The following is a 14146-nucleotide window of genomic DNA, read 5'->3' as shown; positions in this document are numbered from 1 at the left end:
GACCATTTGCACTTAATGTAATTATCAGTATGGTTTGCTTTCTATTTGTCCCATCTGGGTTTTTTCCCTCTTTTCGTTTAATCTTTCATATTAGTCGTGTAGGTTTTAGTATACTCTTATCTCCATTGTTGGCTCGTTTGCTGCACCTAATTGTTACGGGTTTTAAGTGGTTGTCCCGGGGTTCTCCGCGATGAGAAAGTGCTACTTCATGTGTAATGAGAGAACTTTCTTGGTGTCCACCCACCCCCACCCCAGTCTGTGATGGTTCTGTTGTACACTTGGCTTCTACATCTGTTCTAACCTCCCTGACGCATTGTTATTAGTCTTCTATAAGCAGTCAGTTATCTCATAATGAGAAAAAAGGTGTATTTTCTTTCTTCTTCACCGTATCTGGTACGTTTACACTTTGTGTATTTAGATTCCCCTCAAGTGTCATTTTCTTTCTGCCTGAAGAAATTAATACTTTTAATGTAAGTCTGTTGACAATTAATTCTCTCATTTTTGTTTTCAGAAAAAATATTTTCTCTTCAGTTTTGAAGATTATTTTAAATGGACATGGAATTCTAGATTGTTAACTTTTTGGTTTCAGATTTTTTTCCCCCCTAATTAGTAATCATTGAGCTTCTTGTATCTGTAGGGTTTTTTCCTTGAAATTTGGAAAGTTTTTTACCATTATCTTTTCGACTGTTTTTACTCTCTTGTCCCTTTTATTTTGGGGTGGGGCTGCAGTGATGTGTCTGCCAGGTGCTTGATGTCCTTTGGGTCTCTGAGCCCCATTCATTCCCTCTGTGCTTTAGCTTGGACGGCTGCTTCTGCGTCTTCAAGCTCCTGCTCGCTCTTCTCGCCACATTTAAGGTGAGGGCAGTCACGCCCGGCATTTCTTCTCAGCTTAGTGAGCTGCCCATGTGGGACGCCTGTCCTCACCCCGTGGTCTGTAAAGTGTCTCCAGGCAGAAGCTGGGGGCGCAGGGCTCACCTCCTTTCTGGGGGACCACAGCCCCTGCTGCTGGTTGTCCAGCATCTGGCAAGAGCAACTTTACATGCTTTGTTCAAGTGGCGGCTTGGCTGCAGGAGCACAGGCCCAGCCCTGTCGTGACCAGAGCTCTGGCTCCATCCCGCAGAAAGCTGTTCCTTAGTTTTTTTAGGTCAGTTTGCTGCAGGTTAGATGAGGTGGTGGAGGTCCAGCACCAGTGATCTCAGTCTGGGGTTTTCCACACACGGAGAACGTGGCACCAGGCAGAGGGAATGTGCCTCCTTTGGGGTGAGGCTCCTCTTTCATCTTCTCAGCCCCTCTCTACTGGGCATGAGGTTTTAGGCATGTATGTGTAACTCACTATCTCTAGTCTCCAGGATTTCCTGTTAATAATTCTTGCCTCAATTACTGTTTTGTCTGTCAGTGATTTTCAGCTCTGGCTGCACATGAAAATCACCTTGAGAACTTTGAAAATACACTGGCTTGGAAGTCATGGTGCCTGAAAAGTCGGGGGTGGAGGTGGGGAGATGTAGTCCAGGCTCGCAGGATTTGAGGAAGTGAGGAGGTGGAGACCAGGGTCACAGCAAACGTGGGGATGCCTGGGGGCCATAACGGAGGTGGTGGCTGGAGGGGCCAAGCTGGGGAGATGAGGCCACGATTGAGCACTGTTGGGGAGGGGTGGGTGGGGGAGAGGTGTTAGCACACAGGATAGGCAAGGGGTCACCGCTACATGAGTCCCCGGGAAGGGGTGGCCCTGCTCCTTCTCGGCTGTTGCCCTGACAGTCACCACTGACTGAGCAGCCGGAGGCAGCACCCGCTGCTGCTCCAGGCATGTGAGTGCAGGGGGCCCAGTCCCCGTGGGACCGAGGCAGTGGGCAAATATGCTGAGGGACCCAGGGTGTGATACTGTGATTCCATTCCCAAAGGACAAGCGCAGCAGGAGAGTTCTCGCATTAGAACATTGTCATTGATTCCCAAAATTGCTCCCGAGCCATCCAGGGAGAGCTGGTGTCTTATGGTAGCGAGGTGATGTTTTGGAAGGCCCTAAGGTTGGGGACTAGTGGCTAGGGGGCCCAGCCATGTGATTAGAGGATTGGAACTTGGACCCACTGCTAGAGCTTCAGGGATGGAAGAGGGGCTGGATGTGGAATCAGTCACCAGTGGTCAGTGATTGAATTAGTCATGCCTGTGGAGTGACGCTTCCATAACACCAGAAGGACGGGGTTTGGAGGGCTTCCAGGTTACTGAATGAGGATGCGTCTGTGCTGGGAGGAGGGCGCATCCCAGCTCCATGGGGATGAGCTCCTGTGCTTGGCACTCATAGACCTCACCCTGCGGATCTCTACATCTGGCTGTGGATTCGTGTCCTTTAATATCCTCTGCAGTAAGCTGGTAATGTAGTGAGTGGACTGGTTTCCTAAGTTTTGTGAGCTGCTGTAGCAAATTAACAGAACCAAGGAAGATGTGTTGGCAACCTCCGACTTATAGCCAGTGGTTAGAAGCACAGGTGCCCACCTGGACTTGCAGTGGCATCTGACATGGGGTGGAACACGGGTTCCTGGGTTCACCTCCTAAATAGATCCTGGGATCTGCTTTCGAAGGAAGTGCAGACAGGCAGTGATGCACTGATGGGGTGGAGTGGGTGTCCCTGCCGCCGGCATGAGTCCTGCACCAGTGCTGGGTGAGTGGGCACGTGGCCGCCACGTGGCGTTTCCTCCTGGACCGTGCCTGTGATGTGGCCGTTGGTCATGAGGTGTGGAGTCCAGGTGGCTCACGTTACTTCCCTAAGCTTCTCGTCGCCCACATCCCTGCTCATGGTTGTCTTGTTCTCGCAGACGGATCATAGCTGCCACGTGTAAGGCACCTCCAGGAAGAGCTGCTCAGTCATTGTTTTCCCTTCACTTAGCAGTTCCCTCCCACCTCCTGTTTCTGCTGCTTGAGGGCTGGGGACCAGTGCTCAGCCCTTAGGGGCCTGAGAGCTGGAACCCACACACCTTTCCACCTGTGGTCCTGTGGCTGGGATGAGGCCCTTCAGATACCACCTCCCTCTCTTCCATGTGAGAGCTGGCGCTGAAGGAGACCCTGGAGATACTTGACCCCCACCTGTAGGTCAGCAAGGCCTGTACACTCAGGGGGGCTGGCATCAGCTGGTGAGGAGGGGCGTCTCCAAAAGCCGTGTGTCTGTCCAACTTTTAAAATTAGATAATAGCATATTTAGAAGTTGTGATTTGGATTTTTGTGCTTCATAGAATGTTTTACTATCACAAGAAAGAGAAAAATAGAATAATGCCAGTAGGGATGAATGAGATCTCACACCGTTTTTTCCTCCACACCGGAGCCTGGTGAAGGAAGACAGCACAGAACATTCGGAGGTGCTGAAATTGACAACGCTGAAATGGAAAGTTTGGCTAAATTTTTAATAATATTTTGTGGGTTGTTTATCTGCCCCTAAAAACAGGTATTCATCGGGAAAGCAGTTCTTTCCTGCAGTACTTCACCATTTGTTGTTGTTGCTATATCTGTACAGAAATGTTGCTTTGTAGGTTTACTGTGAAAACTGTACTCTTTTTTTCGCCCTCCGTGTGAAACTGAGTGGGTCACAGGCAGAAAAACAAGCAGGCGGTGGCTTGTTTGAACCTGTCTGAGTTTAGCAAGTCCTTGGCATCAGGGAGCCTCTCACAGGCCATCCAAACCTTGATCTGCCTTTTGGCGGAAGTGATTTTCAACATTTTCCTATTACACTTGTAGTATTTTCTATAAAGAGCAAGTGTGCACGTATTTCTCACTTAACATCAGCAACCCATCCTGAAAATCAGACATTCTGCATGAAAACACTGAGTCTATTTCTCATCATATTAAGTCGGGGAAATTATTAACACAGTCAATCTCCTAAAACACAACTGAGACACTGGTGAAAGACCTTTATGTGAGAAATAGGCCATCCTGTTAGGATGTAAAACGTGGTTCCCTGATTTCTAGAGAACTGCTGTGGGGTATTCGCTGTTGCTGTTCCTGGGGTCACGCCCAGAGCCCCTGTGTTGGCGGCACGTCAGCAACCCAGCTGACACCTTTCAGACGCGTGTGCAGCGTGCTTCTCCTGATTGAACTGGGAATCCAGCTTGAGGGTTTTTTTTTTCCCTGCATGTTGTTTTGAGGAAATTGTTGCTTTACTTTTTTGACATAAATACAAAATTTACCCCTTTAACAACCATTGACTGAAATACATATTAGAAGAATTATATGACTTATGAACTTTTAAACTATCAGAAACCAAAAGGCCTTCTACCAAAAGCATTGATCAGGATGACTTCCGGAGGTGTGCCCGTGTTTGTGGTATGACTGATGTTAATAGACGACGAGGTTAAGGAGGTGTTTTTTCTGCATTTTGAAATAATTTGTGTGGTGGAAATGAAATTTAAATTAATTCAAAAATACTTCTGGACTCTATCTCCAATTTTTCCCACTGAAGATAATTTTTAAGGAAGGCATATTGGTTTTCAGGGAAGGACGGCAGATTGAACACGTGCACACAGTGTCGCTGCCTGCCACCCATCCCTAAACGAGCAGTAGAGTGATGTTTGAAAAAGTCATACTCACATGACTGGGTGAAGTGAGAGGAGACGAACACAGTCTTGAGAGCTGGGAAGCTGACGGGTGAGTCAGGACTGACTTAGCAGGTCTGAGAAAGCCAGGTTCTGTGTTGGCAGAGAGGACAGCTGAGCACTGGTCCTGTCTGCATCACAGAATCCTCAAAAGGCTCAAAATTTAGAGGCACCGGGGACTTTAAAAAAATGAGAGAGAGAATCACAGTGAGGAGCAGAAAACAAGAGGCTAACAAGAAGGATCAGGAAGACTTGAAAGGGACCAAATAGAATCTCTAGAAGCAAATAATAGTTGACATTTAAAAACTGACCAACAGGCTAAATATCAGAGTATGCATAGTTGAAGAGAGACTTTGTAGACAAGCTGAAAGGAGTTTATTAAGAACAGCAAAGAGTTAACAGAATGGAAAATATGGCAGAAATTGGTTGGGATGTGGAGGACAGAATGCAGAAGTTTAAGATGCATTTGATTTCAGCCCCGAAAGGGAAGATAGAATGGAGAAGAGGCGATATGTGAAGAACCGTTGGCTGAAAAATAATCTGGAACTAATGAAAGATATGATGGAAATAGTTTATTTCAAACAGGATGAATAGCATCCACATTGAGAAACATCACAGCAGAGCTCCAGGCACCAGAGACCAAGACAGGATTTAAAGCAACCAGAAATGAGACCCTCCAGCCAGACGGCAGGTCCTGACGTGGCTCCTCTGCAGTCTCAGCACCCGCGGACCACAGTGGGAGCGATCTGAGACACTGGCCTCCCGCAAGGTTACCTTTTCAGAGCTAGGTAGAAATATTAGTTTCAGATAAACAAAGAAAGCGTGTTTACTACCGACATTCTTCATCAGAGACAGAATGTGATGCAGAATGGAATGGTTAACAAGTGATGAACATGTTTGCATGAGATAATTATACATCGTAGGTTCAAAAGAGAGACCGCACGGCAGCAGCGTGGGTGAGGATGAAGTTGAGAATCTCCGAGAGAGAGCCGGCTTGGAAACCAGAGAAGAATATTAAAGCCTGGGAAGCCCATTACCTGGAAAACAACAGTTTCAGAGTTGGGACAGGGAGGATAGTGACAGCAAGTCACCAGCAGGGTCACGGGGAGAACATCAAGGCCGACTGCGCGGACGGGCAGGAGACTGCAGGGCGCTCAGAGATGCGGGCCAACTCAAGGTCGGGAAGCTTTGGGCTTCTTAGTGGCAATTCTGGAATTTAGATGTCCGTGAAGCAGTAAGTTCAAAATTTTGAAGGAAAGTGACTTTCCATACAGTCCTGTTTACTCGTGGAAACTGCTGGAGGCCTGGGGGTTTGCCCCGCCCTCCCTGTCCTGGAAGTGACTGAGGCAGTCTTTCCCAGACAGGGTAGTGACGGGGAGCTGATCCTTGGGGCTCAGGGTGTGCCGTGAAGGGAGGCCCTGGAAAGGGCGGTGCCCCTGTGGATAGAGCCATCTCAGTCCTTGAAACCAGGCACGTGGACTGCTGACCATGGCAGAGCCATCGGTACCGTGCGTGTTCACACACTGGAAGCAGAGCAGACCTGGGCATCACGCATGTCTACCTCACAGTGTGTCCGCAGGTTCTCCGATGCAGCTGCCGCCCCGTGTCCAGGAGCCTCATGTTTTTCAGCTCTCAGGTTTGCATGTGAGCCCTTTTGATGGATTCCAGTTCTTAGGTGAAATTCTTCATCCATCATCTGTTTTCATGAATCCATTAGTTGGGGGTATTTTAAAGTCCCTGCGTTGCTGCAGGGTCCCCGTGACACTGGCGGCCAAGCCAGACTCGCTTCCGGGGCTCTGCCGGCCACACTGCCGCTTGGTGCCTGCCTGCCTGCCCCCCAGGGGATGTCCGGGCTCAGCTGCAGAGCAATGCCCACCCCTCCAGGGGCTCCAGGGTCCTGGCTGTTGGGTAGCATTTCCTTGCCTTCAAAGAGATTTCTTTAAAACTTCTTTAAAATCTGGTTTTCTACTTGTCCTCAGCAAGAGTTTTGGCTGCTGATGGCTCTTCTACCATTGGGTGGAATGTATCAGCTGGGGGCCTTAAGATCGGGTACACGTGGCTGCTGAGGTCTTCCGCCCTTGTGGTGCCCCTGGAGTCCCGCCAGCTGAGGCAGAGAAAACCAGGTGATGTGGAGGACTAGGTCAGTGGCCGCGAGGGGCCCCAGGATGGATCGAAGCTCTGCAGCCCCTGTAGCTGCTTGCTAGCTGCTTGCTCTTTGTGGCCTTTGCTGTGGGAACTTTAGCCCCGTCCTGAAGCCTCTCTGCCTGTCAGCTGGGGCTTGGCCATGTGATTCTTGCTGGCACAGTGCCGTGCTGGTGCAGGAGCCCATGCCCATGTCTGCTTTGGCTGCATCCCAACAATTCCTGCCCAGCAGGCTCCGCTCTAGGCCAAGTCCCTGGGAGACCGAGGCAGAGCCATGCTGTGCGTGGCTGTCATGTGGAATGAGCAGAGGAAGCACTGCTTAGGGTCTGGGTGGTTGGTGCCTGCGCAGGACGTGCCCACTGAGCATCCTCATGCCTGGAGTGGCTGCCCTGTGTGTCACAAGAGAGGGAGCTGGCGCCTCGGTGCTCAGTGCTGCAGGGCGGCAACTGCGGGGTCTGTCCAGAGGCATCACAGTTGTGACTTTTACAAAATGCAATTTAAATGCTTCAAATTTTGAATTACTCTACTAGCAAACACTCTTGACTGTTGGACCCTGGCAGGTATCACACCATCCAAAATAAACCCTTCTTTTATAGCCAGCCAGACCTGCCTGCCTCATGTCTGCGTGACCTGGACCGTCTCACCTTGGTCATGAGTCTCCCCTTGGCTGGGGGGCCTTGCAGAGCTTCTGGGCTCACAGCCTGGCGAGGGCTCTCTGCTACCCACATGGTGCTGTCGTCTCGGTCACTGCAGGTCAGGATTCCTGCATCCCAGGGAGGCTTGTGCAGGAGGCGATGCTCAAGTTAGTGCCACGGGACAGACCGGCTTCCTGGGTGCCCTGCCTTCCTCGAGTTTGGGGCCTACGCTGGGATGGTAAAGGGTGTGGTACAAGTTGCTGACCTTCACAAGACAGTAGGGCTTCACTCAGGCGGTGCCCCTCCATCTCAAAGAGGGACACATTGAGGCTGGTGTGCACAGGGCTGTGCTGAGTGCTGGGGAAGACGGACGTGGACTGGACTTGGACCGACCAGGCCGTGAAGGGCTGTGCGGCCCTGGGGGTCCCCAGGGTGAGCGCTTGTGGAGACATGAGGTAGGCAGAGACTGGTACCAGAGGCGGCTGAAAGTCGTGCTGACAACATCATACCTGCCTTTGAAGGTTAAAAAAAAAAAGGACCCTAAGACTTCAGGGTCTGCTGGTGGCATTTAGGACAGACTTGGAAGGGAGCACATAGGGCACCGGGGACATCCTCCCAGGGCTGTTTGAGAAGGAGCTGGATGCCTCGGTCCTCTCCCTCGCTCCCCGGAGTTGACAACTGCCTCCTTGTTCCAGGGAGAGGGACGGGTCCTGGGAGTGGGGACTCTACCACCCGTGAGGGTGAGGTTGAGATGGCCAGGCCTTTCCCTCTGCACCAGCTGTTTTGTTTTTTTTGGTGGTAGTGGTAGGGGGAGGATCCAGTCAGCCAAGAAGAGCCAGAGAGGCTTACACCAGGCCCTGTCCAGTGGCCCAGCACATCCACCCACCCAAGATCCAGAGCCAAGCTTTTGACAGGAAGTGGAGAAGCATCGTCAGTGTCTCGGAGGTGAGAGGACTTAGTGCCAGGGGACCAGGCAGGGTGTGGTGGAGGGAGGGACAGGGAACAGAATGGGGCCCTGAGAGCAGGAGTGAATTAGCAGGTAAATGAAATCGACGTGGTCATCCAAAAGGAGAACAGGAGGACCGAGGAACAGAGGGCGACTTCAACAGTGACCCTGCCAGTGCACGAGGCAGACTGGTCAGCCGCCTTGCAGGAGTCGGGGAACCTCAGGAGCAAGACTGACACATAAACTGTGACCCCCTCAAAAACAGTCCGTTTGCTGTCCAGGTGGAATAAGGGCATTTTCAGATGTGTACATTTTCAAAACTTTATCTCCCACCTGCCCTTTTTCAGGAAAAAGAAGAGATGGAGCCAGGAAAACACTCTCACAGAAGGGAGAGACAGTCCCAGGACGGCAGTGCCCAGGGCCTGGCCACCCTGCCTGCCGGGCCTCCAGGCTCGCTTGTCAGCGGCTTATGTGACTCTAGTGTCCCCTCCGCTTCCATGCTGGTGGACTCTGCCTGTGCCTTTCTGGGGCTCACCTGGGACTCGCCCCGCTGCTACTGTGCTCAGCCCTCTGTGGTCCTGGCCCGTGTCCTGGCGGCTGAGGGCCGGGTGAGGATGGATGCTCGGGGAGATGATTCTTGCTTTCTGGACCACATTCTGGGTCAACAGGCTGCTGACGTGAGAACTTGCAGAGTCTTGGTGGGAAGAGAGGCCACTGAAAAGGTGGTGAAGGTCCCTGGGGCGTGCCGTCTGTGATGGCCAGCAGGAGCCTGCCTGCCGGAGCTCTGGCTCACACCCCTCAGGAAGAAGTGCTCTGGAGATTCCCAGCTAAAATGAGACCCCCGTACCCCACCCATGGAGCCCTCTGCCCCACTTTGTCGTCTTGCTTTCCTGCACCAGCTTTGCCTTCGGTGCACTTGCTGTTCGTTTAAAAACAAGCAAAACAGCTTTGACCTCTACCCCTAGGCTGCATCCCTGAACCTTCCATCCTTCCTCCTTGGTCATGAGCCCATCCCCCACTGCCTGTCTCCAGGGGCCGCCAGCACCCTCTCCCACACCCCTACCTCCTCCAGCCCTCACCTCATTCATCATGCCTGTAGACACATTGGTCAGGAAAAGTGGGATTACTGCTGTGTGCTGATTTCTCCTAAACTTGCATCCAAAACTCAGATCTCTTCCCGAACCACAGGTGCCTGTGGCTGAGCAGCTGCTTGATGCACAAAGTGCCTCGCCTGCCTGCTGGAGAGCGTCGTCCAGCACCGTCCAGCACCGTCCAGCACCGTCCAGCCCTGTCCAGCTCCATCCAGGTGGCACTGCCCCACTGCCCTGGCTCAGCCCACGCCACCACATGGGTTGTTGTCTGTATACCCATTTGGGCTGCAGGCGGGGTGCTGGGAGGCGGGACACCCACCGCATGGGATGCTGTGGAGACTTGAGGTGCTGCAGCGCCCACAGCAGATGACACACAACTCTGAACGTGTAGAAAACTGTGGAGAGAGAACCAGCAGCTCTGGGGATCAGGGAAATCCAGTGGGAATCTTGAGGAACACACGGCCTTGTCTGCGCAGTTTAAAACTACAGGGGACTGACTGACAGGGTTGGGAAACGGCACCTGCATGCTGGATGGGAGCTGGGTTTAGGGCAGACATGGAGAGCTGGCAGCTGTGGCTGTCCGCAGGCCCAGGTTTGCTCGGAACTGCTGGCTGGCAGGTTCTGTTGTCTGCTCACCTATGGGTTATCAGTTACTGCGGGAGTGGTCTGAGATCTCCCACCATGACCGTGTCTATGTCTCCCTTTGGCTTGGCTGTCTCTATGCCTGAGGCTGTGTTGTCCTGTTTTGTCTTCCCTTTGTTGGCCCTTCGGGGTGGCGGCGTGTCCCTCTCTGGGCACTGCTGTTTCCTCCCGGTATCAGTGCCCCCCACTGAATGCTCAGGGGACTGGCCTGCCGTGCCCCAGACCTGCATCACCGCTCAGGAAGTGCCAGCTCTTTCAGGGCTGCTGCCTTCTGGGGCCTTGGTACGCCCTCCTTACTCTCCTCTTGTGCTGCGGCTTAGAAGGGTAGGTAGCCTGCTGCATCCAAGGCCCTTGGAGAAGGGGCAAAATTGGAGACACCCTTCTGCTGTGCCCTGGCCCCCCTTTTCCACCACCCTCTCTCCCCTCCATCTCTCTCTCCCCTCCCCCTCTCCATAATAGCAGCAGGTATGGGAGGTTAAATAGCCCTGGGAGGGCTCTATTGATTATCGGTGCAACCCAGCTTTAGGATAAGGGATCCATTATCCTCTCATTTGGCTCCTCCATGAGGGACCTGCTTCAGGAATGGCTGGATCCAGCTGCTAGGTGGTCATTCTCCTTTTCCCCATTATTTATTTCTGCCCACTTAATTTTTTCGAGAAACCTCCCCCTGCTGGGGACAAAATGATCCAGCAGCTGCAGGCCCCAAGCCCCACCCTAGTGCTCCCAGCAGGCCAGGTTTGTCTTCTGCTGCAGTTCTCTCGATGCTGCCTCTGCACTGTGTCCTTCCTGTGGGGTCAGGTGCAGGCACTCAGACCCCCGCAGGGCCCTGGGGAAGGGGTCTGGTAGCAGAGAGGAGGGGGAGGAGCATAGATGGCTGGCTCCGGTGGCAGGTGCTGGGCCCAGCAGGACCTACAGAGCGTGAGTTCAGGTGCTGGCCTTTTCAAAATGGGACGTAGAGGTTCTGCCTCATAAGCCTTGTTGCCTGACCTGAAAGGGTGAGGACCTCGGGCAGGTGTGGAGTGGGAAGTGGGATGGTGCTCTTGCCGGTCGTTACATGGTAAATAGGAGGTGCTCCGTAGATGGTTAGGGCTGTGCCCTTAGATGCTGAAGCTAGAGGCAGATTTGAGGAGCCAGTGCGTCTTCGTGGGTGTCAGGTTCCAGGCCAGCCTGCTGGGTTGTGGTTCCGGGCTTGCTGCCTCGCCCCGTCCTCTTAAGTGTTTGTGGGGTGACTGCCCTCGTGTGAGGGGAGGCAGACCCATGAGCCGCTATGAGCTGCACGTGGATGAGGAGACCCGCCTGCCGGCCCTGTGCCGCTGCGTTGTGCTGAGCAGGCAGGCCGGCCGCTGTGTCGGAGAGACTGCACTGCTCCAGCTTTCCTCGGAGGTGATGCTCAGCTCTGGGCTCCCCACTGGCAACTGTCCTGTCACTTTCCGACCCTCCCGACGGGCAGCTCTGCGTCACTTCTCAGCCATATGCCAGGACGTCTGGCTCTTGGGAGTTGGGTCTGGCAATGATCGCGGGTGACTGCTCACTGCCCACTGCCTGCTGCCCGGGGGCGGGGCCGAGCAGCTCGGCCTTTGACCTTTGTTAGGAATGTACTTTAGCCCTGGTTTGTGCCAGTTTTCAGGGATGTTCCATGGCTGGTCCCCTGAGGTGAAGCCTCTCTCAGGTGTGAGGCCTCTGCCCACCGTGCGACAGGCCACCCGGCAGGCCTGCCTCTGGAAGCACCTTCTGCGCATACCCCTGGGGCTGCACAAGCTTTCTCCGGAGTCAGTGTGTCCACTCTTGACCATCACAATTTCACATTCTTACGTTTAATGTGACTGGATCTTTAAAAACCTGGTCTGGCAGACTTGGTCCTACCCTGACCACTGGTCTGTTTGTGTTTATTGAAATTATTATATTTGAAGTTATTTCTATCATCTTACCTCACACTCTATTTTCCTATCATTTTGGGACAGATTGCTGTTTTCCTCTTTTCTTAGCTTCTTTTGTATTGATTATTTTTTCTTGATATTTTTTTTTCTCCTCTAATAGTTTGGAATTCATTCACTCAGCTTCCATAGTGGCTGCCCTGGGTATTTTAACACGCAGAATTCATTTATCAAATCTAAACTTAATTGATATTTTTAGTCTCCTCCAAACAATTCAAAGCTCTTAGAACTTTAAGAGTCTCATCACTCCCCTCCCACCTGCAGGCTGGCCTCTCCCTCTCCCAGCCCACAGCTCCTGGCCCTCCTGCTGGGGGCGTCTCTGAGTGGGTCACCAGCTGGGCCCATCCAAGGCTGTCTCTTCCATCCCTGCTTCCTCCAAACCGAACAAGATCAGCTACTGGCCAGGCCCTCAGATGCCGGACAGCAGAGGGCCCCTTGATTTCTTCTGCTCCTGGCTTCCTCAGCCTTTGCCCTCTGAGGTTCCAAACTTTCTTCCCATCTAATCTATGGATTAAAAAAATTTTTAGTAGTTTTAAACTGTTGCGTGTGTCGTAAAGCCATGTGTTTGTTCTCAAAGGGTTGGTCAGAGCTGTGCAGTTCATTCTTCTGAGAGTCCTCCCTTCCAGCAGGTACCGGGCTGATCTCCTGTCACAGTGGAGATAGGTCCCTCTCCTCGGCACCATGGCCCCTGTGGCTGCCCAGCTTGGCCTTCTAGGAGGCCACTGCCTCTTCTGTGACTGGAACTTGGCAGAAAGGAGCCTCTGATAGTCAGAGCTGATGAAACGGCCCTTGCTTTCAACAGCAGGTTTCTGGAACCTCCAGCGAGCAGCTGGAAGAGACACCCTGCGGCAGGGGAAGCCTCCCCAGGCACCAGAAGGGCTCGGCCTGAGGGCCTGCTTGGACTGCGGGGGCCCTTACTGTGACTGCTGGCGCCAACCAGAAGAGTGCAGGCCTCAACTCTGTGTTTCTCAATGGTTTTCTGTCCTGCTTTCTGTTGTAGATAAACGTTTCTGCCCCTCTGGGTTTGATTTCCTGATTGAGTCCTGACGAAGCCGGTGCTCACTCAGCACCTCTGCTCACTTCTGGGCCTAAGAAAGACTCATAGCCACTCCTCACCCTCACCCATTGTGGTTTTGACTAAAAATGTCATTTTATGCCTTTGAAAACACAGCTAGTGGGCATGTCTCCCTGCCGTGCCCCCCTACCCCACCCCCGATCTGTGGGAGCAAAGTGTGCTGTTGCTGCTGTCGGGAAGCCATTGCGTTTTACTCCTTCTTCCGAGACATGGCCTAGCCGACCTCAGTGGGTTTCACTGTCTCACCACAAGGGCGCAGCCCCTCTGTGGCCCCGTGGGTAATGCTCTACCTCCCACAGGCTACTTTTATGCTGGACTCTGTTCAGCTGTGTGGGTTTGTCTGCTCATGGAAGTTGACCAACTTTGCATCGGAGAAATATCTGCTGGCTCTTCAGCCTTGGGGGTGGTAAGGTGCTCGGGGCGTGGTGAGCTTGTGCTGTCGAGCGCAGGCTTCCTAAGGGTGAGTCAGACCACACGGGCAGCACATGAGAGGATGCACCAAGCTTGCCTTGAGTGTCCTGCGTGGAGGTGGGGAGGACGGCATGGTCAGGCCTGAGTGTAGTGACCCTGCGGGTGGAACAGGGCTAGGGGCTGGCAGGAGCAGGCCAGCCTCCTGGACGTGGCTCCTGCCTTTGGCATTTTCTGTCTGGACGAACCATCCTCTGGATGGAGGGTGCTGGTTAGTGCCCCAGTGTCCCCTCCTGTCTGTCGAGGGCGTCGCCCGTGGCCGTGAGCTGTAGGGAGTCTCTGGGGTGCCGAGGTGCCCAGGGCAGAGTGTGTCCCCCAGTGAGTGAGGAGCAGCACAGGGGAGGGCCGTTCTGGACCCCATTGGGCCTCGGGCTGTCGTCACTCTGGTGAGTGCCCAGGGCTGCAGTGTGTGTCCGGCCTCTGTGCAGGCACCAGGCCCCACGCACTCGCGAGCACTCATGTGCTTTCGCACTGTCAGTGCCACCCAGGCTACCACAGGCAGAGCTGCCAGGCTGGCGGGGAGGGCTGGCGCAGGTCCCCCTATGCCCCCACCCTGCTCTCAACCAGTGGGGGCCATCCTGGGATCTGGAGCAGGCACTGGGGTGGGGTGTGCGGGGTGGGGCAGCGGGACCGCCGTCT

At 53.4% G+C, this 14146-nt stretch overlaps 1 protein-coding gene across 1 annotated transcript in view; it reads left to right on the top strand.

Moving 5' to 3' along the window:
• The window catches only part of LOC141575001 (uncharacterized), a 31946-nt gene extending 18963 nt beyond the window's left edge, over positions 1-12983 (top strand). Inside the window, exons 3-5 of the mRNA XM_074352927.1 lie at positions 8154-8296; positions 8645-8905; positions 9486-12983. Coding sequence (XP_074209028.1) covers positions 8154-8296; positions 8645-8905; positions 9486-9758 — 677 coding nt within the window. The 3' untranslated portion in view covers positions 9759-12983. The remainder of the gene's footprint in view (positions 1-8153; positions 8297-8644; positions 8906-9485) is intronic.
• Positions 12984-14146: the final 1163 nt, after the last annotated feature.

This window comes from Camelus bactrianus, chromosome 25, assembly GCF_048773025.1.
Source record: "Camelus bactrianus isolate YW-2024 breed Bactrian camel chromosome 25, ASM4877302v1, whole genome shotgun sequence".
Lineage (NCBI taxonomy): Eukaryota > Metazoa > Chordata > Mammalia > Artiodactyla > Camelidae > Camelus > Camelus bactrianus.
Note: the sequence above shows the minus strand (reverse complement) of the source record. Positions and strands in the feature narration are given on the sequence as shown.